We start from the raw sequence: 13,093 nt of genomic DNA on the forward strand, positions 1-13,093 counted from the left end.
CTCAGCCTCCGCAGCGGACAGACCCCGGGGCCTGTGCATGTGGCTTGCGGTCTGCAGGGGGCACCCGGGGACCTCCGCGCCAGCCAGCGGCCGGGTCGGGAGCGCGCGGGGCCGGGAGCGCGCAGGGGCCGGAAGGGGCGGGCGGTGGGATGCGTGAGGGCTCCGTAGTTCTGAATCCCGTCCCGGAACCGGCCGAAAGCACTGCTGTGCCGCCCGGCCCTGTTAGTCGTCTGTCCGGTCCTGTCCCCGGGTCCCCGCTCTGCGCCCTCTGCGGGTGGGAGGGAGTGGCGTGGTCAGCTCCCGGCCAGTGCACCAAGCCCCGCGTGCGTTTTCTGGGTGAGATTTTCGCAGGGACTCCCGGGCCCGGCCCCAACAGCACTGAGCTCCAGAAACCTTGCGGTCTGTGGGAGCTGGCTGCCGGCTCGGTGGTTGATGCCCGGCTTTCTGCGACTCTATGCACGTTAACTGTAAATTGCGTCTGTTTCTCGTCTGTAAAATGGACGTGCGATGATACACGTACTGCCGCGTCTGATACATTTCTGTATATTGTCACCGGCTGGTGTTCCTCTTATCAACTCCTGTGGCTGGACAAATTAGGATGATGCTCTGCTAGTTTTTTTTTTTTTTTTAATGGAGTTGTAAACAGTTATTCTGGATGAACTAAAATTATCAAATGGTATATTTTGGCCGAGGGGATGGGGCACTGGCTAATGAAATCTGTGACTCAGAAGGACTCTGGGTTCTAGTAACCAAATCACTGCAGAAGTCTGTCGTCACAGACGATTGTTTGGGGTGCAAAGGAAAGGGAGACCAGAGTTTCCTTCCTTCCTCCCTCCTAGGGTGCAGAGGTGACAGGAAAGCATTTCTCGTCGCACCATCTGCCTGTGAGGGTCACAGAGCAATGGAGAGGTCACAGAACTTGTTTGCAGGCTCCATAGTCCTGCCTGCTGCTGTTCCTCCACCTGACACAATACAGACGACTCTGCCGTCTGGGCTCTGCTCACCCCTAGCCTGCCCTACTCTGACCAGTAATTGTCGCTGGTAGCTGACAGAGCTTTGACTTTAGTAGAATATACTGATTCGCTCCCCCCCCCCCCCCCCCCCGTAGGCATCAAAGATCGGCGACCATTGGGGACAGATAAGCCTGGTGTGACAAGAGAATGTGACTTTTGGTGCTGCACCAGAGAAGCAGGTCACTGAGTGTGGGAACTATGGCCATGGAAACCCTAGCATCTGAGAACAAGAAAAGGGTCCTTCCCTCATGGATGACGGCCCCTGTGGATGAGAGGAGGGTGTTGCCAGCGAGGACACCCAAAAGGAAGAGGACGGCGGCTGTGCAAGTTGGGGCGGCAGCGAGGTGGGGAAACCCGGGGTCAGGCTGCTTCTCAGTGGGTGTCCTGGCCTGGCCTGTGGGCAGGGCCGTGAGGTGGGGGCATCCTTCCAGCAGTGTCTGAGGTCTCAGCCCACAGAGGAGCACCACCGAGTCTCTGGGCTGGTGGGGTCCTGCGGTCTGTACAAGCCATGCCCGAGGAGCCGGTTGTCCAAAGTGCTAGTCTAGTCCCTTCATTTGTGACAGAACTTCTAAGAAGGCGACATGAGTGGATCTGAACTCTGGTCGCCTGAGTGGGGTCTGCATTTCCTGTGGACAGTCAAGAAATCAGAAGTTGTGGGTGTGAGTTAGGTGGATGTGGGTGAGGGGGGGGGCGGGAGAGTTTTAGGTCGCCGTTAGTTATCACGCGGGAGGGGAGAGCCCTGCCACTGTCTCAGAAGGGGCGCTAGGCTTCCAGCTGCCTCTTCCTGGCCACCCGCACCCTTTGTCTGAATGTATTCTCACCTTCAGGTACAGACTGGGCCTGATGGCTGCATTTGCTGGGTCCATTGTTTGTTTGATTTTGAGACAGGGTCTATGTAGCCTTGGCTAGCCTGGAACTCGCTCTGTAGACCAGGCTGGCCTTGAACTTACAGAGATCCACCTGCCTCTCCCTCCCAAGTGCTGGGATTAGTGTGTGCCACAAGTCCTGGCTGTCCACTGTGTGTTTCGAGGAGTGACCGTCATCCCGTTCCCAGGTCCTTGTGAGGGAGTCCATGGAGGGTGGGTAGCCCTGTGCTCTGTCCCTGGGCCACCAGGAAGAGGAAATTCTCCAGGGAAGCATTATCTCCCCTCCTCCCCCCTGCCCAGATTTCCTTCCTCCTGTGAGTGCCTCTGTCCTCAGCTGTGGCTTTGTTCTTTATTTCAGGACCCCGGCCACCAAGACTGTGTACTGTATGAATGAAGCCGAAATGGTAGATGTGGCTCTGGAGATCCTGATTGAGGTACCGTCAACCCTGTGTCTTCTGTGACTGGAGACTGTTCATGGGTTGAAGCTAGCATAGGTCCTGGTAACAGAGGTGCTCTTAGGCTGCCTCGGGACCCCACCTCTTCCTCTTGCTGGCTCTTCTCAGCCATGCTCCCCCTCAGCTACTTCCTGTGTGTGGTGTGGATCATGTGCGGGCAGGGTGTGGGTAACCCCTGGCACACGGGGTGTTCACCTGTGCTCTTGGGGAGGGAGGGTGCCAGTTGAGTGAGAGGGCTCCTTCCCAGCTCTCCTCTCAGCAGAAGGCTGTGGAAGTCTTCCCCCCCCCCCCCAGGCTTCCTGAAGGAGGGAGAGCGGCACTGTGTGAAGTCGCAGGGTTCTTGTTTTCCACATGCTTTACAGCAGTGGTGCATCATGGTAACTCAGGGCTGCAGTGATCCGGGATACTGCTGTCCCAAGAAACCGGAGCTGTGCCGCCAGCCAGTTAGCGGTAGTTCGGCCACAGCGGGTTTTGTGGCTGGACGCCTGGTGTTCTCTTGCCTCTCCAGACTTGTTTTTCAGTTGGATCCTGTTCCTGTCTACTCAGCTCATACCTAGGCCTGCATCTTTCCCCGGGGGGTCCTGAGCGTGAGGTGTGGGGAGCAGTGGGGGGAAGGAAGGGTGGGTGCCCGCGAGGCGGGAGCGCGGCCTGGCCTGGTCCTGTGCTGCCCAGGCTTTATGGTTGACTCAGAGTTTGTCCACACCCCTGTCAGACAGACGTACGTGCGTCAGGGAGACAAGCTGTTGTGTTGAGCCTGCCCGTTCTTACTCTGCAGGGCCGCAAACAGGAAAAGCCAACTCTGGTGGCCGCTGATAAGCTGCAGCTCTCCCCTCCCTGCTCCGCGTCTCCTCACCCCAGTTCCCCTGGGAGCAGCAGCGAGGAAGAGGGCAGTGGGAACAGCTCGGCCGCTCTAGGCCTCAGCCCTTCCCAGGGGCCAGAAGCCGCCGCCGACTCTCCCTGCAGCAGGAGCCCCGAGGAGGAGAAGGAGGAGGAAGATGTGTTAAAGTATGTCAGGGAGATATTTTTCAGTTGACGCGGACTGTTCACTGGACTTGATGCCAAGAGCAGTGGGGTCTGCTGAGAACTGCGGACACTACCCACCCCTGGCACCCTCGAAAACCAGGCTTTGCTCCCAACGTCCAGTCCCGGGGGCTTTCATTTTGGAGGGCCTTTCTGAATGGGGGGAGGTATTGCAGGCTTAGTGTCATCCTGCACTGCCCTCTGGCTCAGAGGGTCTGGCATCCTAGCCCTGTGTTTTATTCAAGTACCAGCAAAAATGAGGTCATGGGCCTCATGGAAGCAAAGAAAAATTTAGCTGCTGAGAACACTGGGATTCCAGCTAGGCAGCCAGATCTCGCCCTGAGGAGGACGCCTATGAACAGTCTCCATCATGACCCAGTCCAGCAGTCGGCTTCTACCCCTCTAACGGAAAAGGCTGGCAGCTGCCCACAGTTTCCTGCCAGGCTAGCAGCAGGGGGCCCTCTCCACCTGTTACCTCTCTGCCACCTGGGGCCTCCACCTTGGTCCCTGTGCAGCTCTAAGGGAGAGTGGGACAGAAAACACTGAGGACAAAAGTTCACACCAGAGTCCATGTTTCTTTATTCATTGTGGCTTTTCAAGAGCACAGAATGAAGATCTCGTTGCCATGTAGGTTTTGTGCAATACAGACATTGAGAAATATATAATGACGCCCCGATGCGTAATATAATGATGCCCCAATGCATAATAAGGACCGTGTTTCTGCCCTTTCCAGTTCTGGGCAAGGTGAGGGGATGCAGTGTGTGTTTGTGTGCGACTATGAAGTCCTGTTCACTTTCAAGGCTTTGGCAATCTTGATCTGCATTCCTGGGTCACAAGAATGATTTGACAGTGTGGTGTCAGGTCCAAGAGCCCATTTAGGGGACCCCACAAAGCCAGCAAGGCTTCTCTGTGCCCTGTGTTTCTTAGCGGAGTCTTTGTGAGGTTATTCCTGGACCCCCAGGGCTAGAGTTCTGGTGTGGGGCTCATCACACTGGAGGAACAGAAGCTTGCTAACAGGACTTGATGGTAAAGCAGTTTCTTCTAACCATTCCGTTTGTTGCCATACACTTTCACAGAGTTCTTGTTTGACACTTTGGCAAATCAGCTTGGAACTCTGGCCTCTGACAGTCAGGCTCTCACCTGTGAAGCTATCGTGAGAATTGCTCAGAGGGGCTGATTGAAGCAAGGACCCCCGTGCTAATGAGCTACTTGGTTTTTAGAGTCCTCCAGAGTAAGGAAGGACACTGCGGGCTGCAGGTACCCCAGCCATCCAGGATGCCTCTGGGCTCCTTGACACCGCAGCCCTGCCACGCGGTGGGTGGGCCCCCTGCCCGAGCTTGGGCTCAACATTAGCTGTGGAACGAGGTGGTTGAGAGGGCCCACCCAGCCACAGGTTCTCTGGCACCTTCTTAGAGTGAGCGCAGCTGGAACTGAACCCTTGTAATCCCATAAGTCTTTAGACTGGGCTAACAGTTCTCCCACTTGCCCTTGTCCTTCTTTTCCCTCGGAGGGAACATAACAGTGGCTATAAGCAAGAAGATGAGTAAGGCCTGGGCTAGGCACAGAGCTAGAAAGCCGGGCCCCAGGAAGGTGAGCCTGACCCACTTCCACACGTACGAGAGGAAGAGGCTTAGTCCACTGGCCAGCAGGACGGAGGACACCGTCAGGAAGCCCACCGCCAGCTGCCACTCTCCTGTATCACTGTTGCACTGGGCGAGGAGGAGGGGCAGAGGGGCAAACATTGTGAGGACCAGGGCCCCATACACACCAAGCCTGGCCAGGGCTAGGCCGACCCGGGGAACCCCCAGCGCCTCCAGCTCAGGGAAGTTGTAACACTGTAGGGAGCCAGTGTCCTCCTCCCACAGGCAGAAGTTGTAGAAGCCGACTCTCAGGTGAGGCAGGTCAGTGAGGTTACCAGCCTTCCAGAGGAGAGCGTAGGCCATCAGGGAGAGGACCGCAGCCACGAGGATCATGATGCCCACAAAGGGCAGCCAGTTGCTCCGCCATGGCCTGGGGAGAGCCATTTCTTCTGCGCTTGCAGGGGGACCTGGAAAAGGTCACACCATGAGTATCTAGCCCTTCCCTCGGGCCTTCGTGTTCTCTCTGCCCTCCCCAGACAGGAAGTCCCACTCTCAGATCCTCAGCGGACCTCTGGTTTGAGGTCTTTCCCAGGCAGCTGTGGAAGCCTGAAGCCCCCATGCCAAAGGCTTTACAGCCACATAGATAGAAGCCATCTGAAGCTCTGTGAGGGGGTGTCTGATCCTCATGGAGGTGGGTTTGGATGTGTGTGGGGTGAAGGGCAAGCCTCTCTGCTAGCTGGCAGAGATCCATCTGGATCTCTGTGAGTTCAAGACCACACTGAAAACAGAGCCAGGCAGTGTTGGCACACATCTTTAATCCCAGGACTTGAGATCTCATGCCTTTGCTTGGGAAGGACACACGCCTTTAATCCCAGGAAGTGATGGCAGGAAGTAGAAAGGTATATAAGGCGTGAGGATCAGAAACTAGAGGCTTTTGAGCAGTTCAACTGAGACCCTCAGGGGTGAGGACTCAGAGGCTTTCAGTCTGAGGATTCATGGAAACAGGAACTCACTCTCTTTGGCTGAGGATTTCTAGCAGTAAGAATGTGGCTGGCTTCTTTCTGCTTCTCTGATCTTTCAATTTTTACCCCAATATCTGCCTCTGGGTTTTTTTTTTTATTAATAAGATCATTTAGCAATTTCTGTTACATGTCTGTCCACCCTCTCCCCATAACAACAGTAACCTATTAATTCTAGAAAATTCTGGAAATATGTTTTTTTTTTTTTTTTTTTTTTTTTTTTTTTTGGTTTTTTCGAGACAGGGTTTCTCTGCGTAGTTTTGCGCCTTTCCTGGAACTCACTTGGTAGTCCAGGCTGGCCTCGAACTCACAGAGATCCGCCTGGCTCTGCCTCCCGAGTGCTGGGATTAAAGGCGTGCGCCACCACCGCCCGGCTTGGAAATATGTTTTAAAGAAAAAATTAAAACAATCCTTTATCTTACCACCCCAGTAAAACCACTGTTCATATTCCACAAATATTTTCCCTATTGTGATTGTACTTTTTTTTTTTTTTTTTTTTGGTTTTTCAAAACAGGGTTTCTCTGTGTAGTGTTGGTGCCTGTCCTGGATCTTGCTCTGTAGACCAGGCTGGCCTCGAACTCACAAAGATCAACCTGGCTCTGTGTTGGGATTAAAGGGATGCACCACCACCACCACCACTGTCCAGCGTGATTGTACTTTTAAAAAGCATACTGACTGTTAAACACAATGGTTGTTCATTGACTATTGTGACCATTTTTCATAGTTGTTGAAGTAGTCTTCAAAATGTGACAAATGGTTACATAATTTGATTCACAGTCTGGATGTGGTGGTGCACACCTTTAATCCCAGCACTTGGATGCAGAGGTAGATGGATCTCTGAGTTTGAGGGCAGCCTGGTCTACAGAATGAGTTCCAGGACAGCCAAGGCTATATAGAGAAACCTTGTCTCCAAAAAGAAAAAGCAAGCAAGCAAGCAACCAACCAACCAACCAACCAACCAACAACCTAAAACAGACAAACAACCCCCCCCCAAAAAAAAACAAACATATTCAGCCCATAGAGCTGTTTGTTTCACTATCTTGGTGATCTTAATGCATACTGCTAGACAGACCTATAGAAAACTTTCTAATACCATCTAGGTGTACATAAAAGTGCCTATTTTGCCAGGTGGTGGTGGTGGTGGTGGTGGTGGTGGTGGTGGTGGTGGTGTACTCCTTTAATCCCAGCACTCAGAAAGCAGAGGCAGAGGCAGGCTGATCTCTGTGAGCTCCAGGCCAGCCTGGTCAGAGTGAGTTCTAGGACAACCAAGCAAGTCTACACAGAGAAACCCTGTTGTTAAAAAAAAAAAAAAAAAAAAAAAAAAAAAAAAAAAAAAAGTGCCTATTTTATATTCTCACTACTTAGAAAAATATTTTCATTACTCTTTTATTCAGAAGGGACTTTCAAATTGCTTCCAAAATAGTAGTCTGTCTGCACACTGTGCCTTTCTCTGTGTACAATTTCCACTCAGGAATAAAACAAATATTTGCACCAGGAGTGGCTAGGAATGCAGAGCTGGGAACCTTGTGAGATACAAACACAAAGCCCAGACACCAAGTCCTGTGGGCCTCATCCAGGGAGCTAGGTGCAACCTATCATTGGTGGCTCTGGGGAAGGACCCAGAGACCCTGTGGCTCACCTTCCTAGGGGACTCCTTTGGGGACCAGCTCCTCTAACACAGTGAAGTGGAATCTCTGTGTACCACATTTGTTTTACAAGAACAGAAAGGAATTAAAAGAGGAAGAATACTTGCCAGCCTTAAAATGTATGTGTGTGTGGGATTCCCAAAGGCTTCAAATATATGACACCATAGAGATTTATTGGTGGGTTTTAGCAGCTCCCTGGCAGTCGACATGTGCCTGTTAGAACATTGACGTGGGAATCCACATTGCCTCTCCTCAGCATCTGGCCATCTGAGTAGCCTGTCCAGTTCCTGGCTCTCATGGTGGCCTCCCCTCCAGAGGAGCCCAGCAGTGACCATCTTGGAAGCAGCCTTGGCTGCTGTTCCTCAGGCTTTTGTCAGAGGCCCTGCAGGCTGCGGCCAAGGATGCCCTGTTTGAATGTACTAGAAATTCTTGAAGCAGTGATGCTTGCTATAGAAAGATTTGTCAAGACCGTAAAAAGGCAGCTTTATTAGTCCATATGTCACTGGGTTGGAAGGATGAAATACTTACTCCATGTAGCCATGGCATGAGGAAATTCCCAACATATTTTATATGGTTTTACCCATTTAGCAAATTTTTGCAAGGTCTATTTGTGTGCTTTTCGAGGGGTATTTCAGGATGTGGAGTGGATTCTGGGTGTGGAACCCCTGTTTAGCCAGTGATGCCATAGGAAATAAGGCTTGCCCAGCCTGCAGTATCCAGAACAACCAGGATGGGAACTGGGAGGCTCCTGTTTGAATTGTGCGTATTTAGGTTCAAATACTACCCTTGAAACTCTGTCAGACCTCAAACTTGGCTTCTCAGAGGAGGCTATGGTTACCCCAGCACAGTGCCTGCCAGGTACCAGGAGCCTTTGTTTATGGCTTCATTTTCTCTCAACTGCCCTTTTGGAGGTTTTGGTAGGTTACTGTTTTGTTTTGCCCCGTTCTGAAATGAGTCTCTCTATGTAGCCCAAGTTGGCCTCAAACCCTATGATCCGCCTGCCCCAGCTTCTGAAACGCCGTGATTATGGGAATGTACCACCACACCCGACATTCCAAAGGCCTGTAATGGAGAGGGGAACAAGAAAAGACTGGAGGGAAGGAGCACAGGCCAGGCATGTGGAGAAGGCCTGTCCTGACTTTTGTCTGCTCTGCCCTCAAAGGCAGAGGTCAGTCCTAGCTCCTGTGCCTGCACTTGAGGCTCTCTGCTATCCGGTGGTCTTAGAACGTGCATTTTACGGGGGCTCAGGTCCCTTTGTCCTCTGCACTTGCTTTTTTGTGGTCAAGCTTCTCTGCTTAGGCTGTGCCTATTTCCTCCAGCCCACACTCAGCCAGTTTCCAACCTCTTTGGACGGGCCAGAAGTTGGGATGTATACTAGAATCGGTGTTCCTAAGGAAAAGTCATCATCGCTTTTTATCTTGCTAGGCTGGTAGGATTTTTTTTTGAATGAATGAAAATGCCCTCTGGTATCCTTAGGTGTACATCATGTGTTATGGGCACATCTCAGCAAGATGGCAGAGCATCCTCAGGGGCCCTGTGTATGGCTTTCGTTTTACCAGCAGGGTTGGGATGTCCATTCGGCTTCCTCCTGGAAATACAGACTTCAGGGGCTGGTAACGAGGCTTCACTCTTCACCTCACTCGCTGAGTACCTGTGTGTTTGGTTGGAAACCCAATGACACTCTGCCAGCTGCCCCAGCAACCTACCCCGTGTTGTTTCTCTAACAACCATGGCGATCACATTCTCACCACAAAAGGACCCTAATGCCCTGTAATAAGCCTGTGTGTCCTTCAAAGGGCAAGAGGCCCTAGAGCCGTGGTTCTCAACCCTCCCAATGCTGTGACCCTTTAATACAATTCCTTGTGTGGTGGTGACCCCCAACCTGAAAATTCTTTGCATTGATACTTCATAACTGTAATTTTACTACTGTTATGAATTATAATGCAAATATCTGTGTTTTTTGATGGTCTTAGGTGACTTCCGTGAAAAGGTCATTCACCCCTCAGAGGGCCGTGACCCACAGGTTGAGAACCACTGCTCTAGAGACTGCTGAGTCATGGTGGCCATTTTTAGGTAAACTTCTTCCTGTTTATAATAAAGTAATGCACGTTGGTTGCAGAAAACTATCAAAACATGTCAAAGTGTGGAGAAAGATTAAAAATCATCTACAACTTCTGGTAAAGTGACCAGCGAGCACATCTCTCCCGCTCTGCAGCTGGGAACACAGAGATCGGGGTGTGCATTTCATGTATCATTATAACACATGTGTTCCTTTATGTCCTACCATTGTTTCCTGTTATCTTTAAGGGCTTCCTGGAGCCCTCATAGCTTATAGTCTTTATAAATTATTTTTATAATTTATCTCATAATCATATGAATAATACTATGTGATGTGTTTGTAAATAAATTTATCCTTCCAGCAGCTTAAAAATTTACACTTTATGTTCATGTGTGTGTGTGTGTGTGTGCCATAGCACATGCAGGGAGGTTAGAGGACAGCTTGCAGGAGTCAGCTCTCTCCCTCCACCATGTGGGTTTGGAGAATGGAACTCAGGTTGCCAGCCTTGGCAATTATCTCTTTACTCACTGAGCCATGTCAAGGCTCCAGCTTGACTTTTGAACTCCACTGTATTTTAGAAATGAGGTCACTCCACTGCCCAGGCTAGTCTTGGGCTCCTGGGCAACAGTAAGCCTCCTGAGTAACTGGGGCTACAGGCATGAGCTGCTTGCTGGCGAGTGCTGATCTTACCCCATCCTCTCAAATGTTGCATATTCTTGAACCATCTAATCTTAGACATTGATGAGTCACTGTTGCTCAATGCTTCCTTCAGAGACAGGAAAGTTCAGCATTTTCAAGTGTTTACTGACCATCCGTATCGCTTCTGTGGATTTCTTTGGCTTTTTAAACACAACTTTTGAACAGGGACAAGGTCTTGGGTTTGATCCCTATACTGCTCCAAAGAAACTATTCTGAGTTTTAGTTTTCCATGCAAAGGCTGTCAGACTGTTTGTTGCTGGGCCACAAATCTTCCTGCTGCCCCAGGCCCCCAGCACTAAGCCCTGAGCTGAGGTTCCAGTTTGTGTTGATTTGAGGGCCGCAGCATGAGAATGACCTCAGAGGGTGGGGGTTTCTGCTTGAAGGGGAGAGAATTCCCAGTTCTGGAAATAGGAAGATTAATCTGAGGTTGAGGTTGGTTGGTTGGTTGGTTGGTTGGTTGGTTGGTTGGTTGGTTGGTTGAAGCATCTTTACAATTATCCTAGTGGAGAATAGGCTAGTAACTGAAAGGGCATGGCCACTAAATCATTTTACCCTGAATTATGTTCTTGTCAGGATCATTTTTAAAGAGTGAAACAGATCTCAGATCTCTGAAGACCATTTTAGCAACCCTCTGGAGGCCTGGGAACCTGCACACCAGGTAACGATGAGAAATGAATGAAGCAGAGAACTTCTCCACAGCATAGCTTTGGGTGTGTGGCCCTGGCTCTAAGATGAGCCACCTTCTGCCTATGAGGAACACTGGAGAAGGGCTGAATAACTGTTGCTTTTGACACTTGCTTCCTACTTAAGATGGCTGTTGTTTTAACCCTGGCACAGTGACTGCACTGAAATCCACTGCTATTTCAGCCAGCAATTGCCACTCCAGTTACCGGCCTGCTTCTCTAGCAGCTGCCTGGCTGCTTAGGCCACAGCCTGATGGGAATTCTATTCCCACAGGCACCAGCTCTGATGCTGCTACTAAAGGTCGCTTTAGCATTCTATTTATAAATAAGACTAGAGATTCAAATGCTGGGGTAAAAACCAGTGAGCTCAGAGAGGCTGAGTAGCAACTAGCTAACCCTCTCTTCTTGGTGGCATCTCCAAAAGACCCAGGTTTCTGCTTTGCCAAACCAGAAAAAGCTGTACCACTCCAGATCCCTCCCTGCTACTTCCTGTGTCTCTATCTCTCCTGGATGCCTTCGGATGCTCTATGATTACTTTCTGTCAACTAGTTTCTATCTAGTCGATAGATGCAAAGTTAACTTTATTTAATTATTGCAAATGCAAACTAGGGGTTCACAGTGATTGAATGTCCCCCAACAGATGGCTGAGTCTGTTGCTCCCTGCCCCAGAGGTTTGTAGCACCAGCTTCCATTCCTAGCTATTCCTGGTACTTGTTTCCTTCATGCGAAACTGCCTATATTCTTAAACACCACGGGACTTTCCTGATCACATACTTATAATTTCAAGTCTGTCACTGCTCCTCATCACCATTAAGCTAGCATGTTCTCATCCCGATATTCAAGAGCCTCATAACTCCCCTTTCTCTATGTTGTCTTATGCAGAACTTTGCCTTCTCTGTCTAGGCTAGTCTTACAGAAAAACTGTCTGCTGCTCTTTTTTTTTTTTTTTTTTTTTTTTACATCAGATCACCCACCACCAGTGAAAATTCATTCCATTCATTTCATAAATCTTTACAGTGTGCCAAAAGGAATGCCGTTTGCATGCAGACAGTCCCCACAGTCAGTGTTCCCTCTCCAGGAATGGGCCACCTAGACGGCTAACATTTGATTTCCTCATCTGTGAACAGTGTCATATCGTCTGCCTGGCAGGTGTTCATGTGCCCTGAGCAAGCTCCCAAGTAGGGTGAAGGACTGCTGCTCCCAGGAGCTCTCTTTTCTTGGGTGACCCTAGAAATCCTTGGCCCTTCCTTGTGCTTCTTAGCAGTAAGACCCTCCATGTGCCACTCCACACACACACCCCTCCCAGCCTTGCAGTACGCCTGCTCTCTCCTCTCTCCCTCACCACACTGGTTTCTCTGGTAGTTTCTGGAAATCTCAGACAAGCTCAGGACTTTCCTCATTGTTACCCCTCCCCTTCGGGGCTTCGCTTAAATGCCTGCCTGTATGTAGGGACATCTTCCTTGGTTAGCACTGTGGAAACCGCAACATCCTCTTCTTCCAGGAGGCCAGCCTGGTGCTCTCATCCTTCCTCATCAGCATACGTTACCATTGACGTAAAACACTTCACTTACCCCATCCTCCAGCAGAATGGAACTCCAGGGGAACAAATGCTTGTCTGTCTTTGTTTTTTTTTTTTTTTTGTTCTGTTTTGTATTGTATGTTCCTGTGTGTGTGTGCAGGGGTCTGAGAACAACCTTGAGCATGCCATTCTTTCCTTAGGAATGCCATCTACCTTATTTATGAGACAAAGTCTTTCATTGGCCCAGAGATCACCCATTAGGCTAGGCTGGCTGGCCAGTGAGCCCCAGGGATCTATCTACCCATCTCTGCCAAGTGCTGGGATTATAAGCACTGGCCACCATTTTCACCCTTTTATGTGGACGTTGAGAACCCAACTCAGGTCTTCATGCCTATATGGCAAACACTTTACCAACTCAGCCTTCTCCTTACTAGGTTTAGTTTTCCACCCATCCATCCATCCATCCATCCATCCATCCATCCATCCATCCATCCATCCATCCATCCACCTACCTCTCACATCTATCTACCTACC

The 13,093-nt window shown here is 50.4% G+C and overlaps 3 protein-coding genes across 6 annotated transcripts in view; 1 reads left to right on the forward strand and 2 right to left on the reverse strand.

Moving 5' to 3' along the window:
• The first annotated feature begins 103 nt into the window (after positions 1–103).
• On the forward strand, positions 104–6,152 carry Cyren (cell cycle regulator of NHEJ). 3 transcript variants are annotated; one of them, XM_016008663.3, is made up of 4 exons: positions 104–221; positions 1,109–1,357; positions 2,238–2,313; positions 3,110–6,152. In XM_016008663.3, exons 2-4 carry the CDS (start codon positions 1,212–1,214, stop codon positions 3,365–3,367), a joined length of 480 nt encoding a protein of 159 aa, XP_015864149.2. In that variant the 5' UTR covers positions 104–221; positions 1,109–1,211; the 3' UTR covers positions 3,368–6,152. The 3 variants fall into 3 exon arrangements, with proteins under 3 accessions (XP_015864149.2, XP_015864146.2, XP_006990449.2); XM_016008660.3 differs by having other exon boundaries at positions 138–323; XM_006990387.4 differs by having other exon boundaries at positions 139–336.
• Tmem140 (transmembrane protein 140) lies at positions 3,910–5,378 on the reverse strand. Its single transcript, XM_076566543.1, has one exon. It carries the CDS (start codon positions 5,376–5,378, stop codon positions 4,821–4,823), a length of 558 nt encoding a protein of 185 aa, XP_076422658.1. The 3' UTR covers positions 3,910–4,820.
• Positions 3,910–13,093, reverse strand: part of Agbl3 (AGBL carboxypeptidase 3) — a 104,338-nt gene continuing 95,154 nt past the window's right edge. For both annotated transcript variants that reach the window (XR_013049755.1, XR_013049760.1), the window contains one exon: positions 3,910–5,401. The gene's annotated coding sequence lies outside the window, so the exon portion shown is untranslated. The remainder of the gene's footprint in view (positions 5,402–13,093) is intronic.

Source organism: Peromyscus maniculatus, chromosome 3 (genome assembly GCF_049852395.1).
Source record: "Peromyscus maniculatus bairdii isolate BWxNUB_F1_BW_parent chromosome 3, HU_Pman_BW_mat_3.1, whole genome shotgun sequence".
In the NCBI taxonomy this organism is placed as follows: Eukaryota; Metazoa; Chordata; class Mammalia; order Rodentia; family Cricetidae; genus Peromyscus; species Peromyscus maniculatus.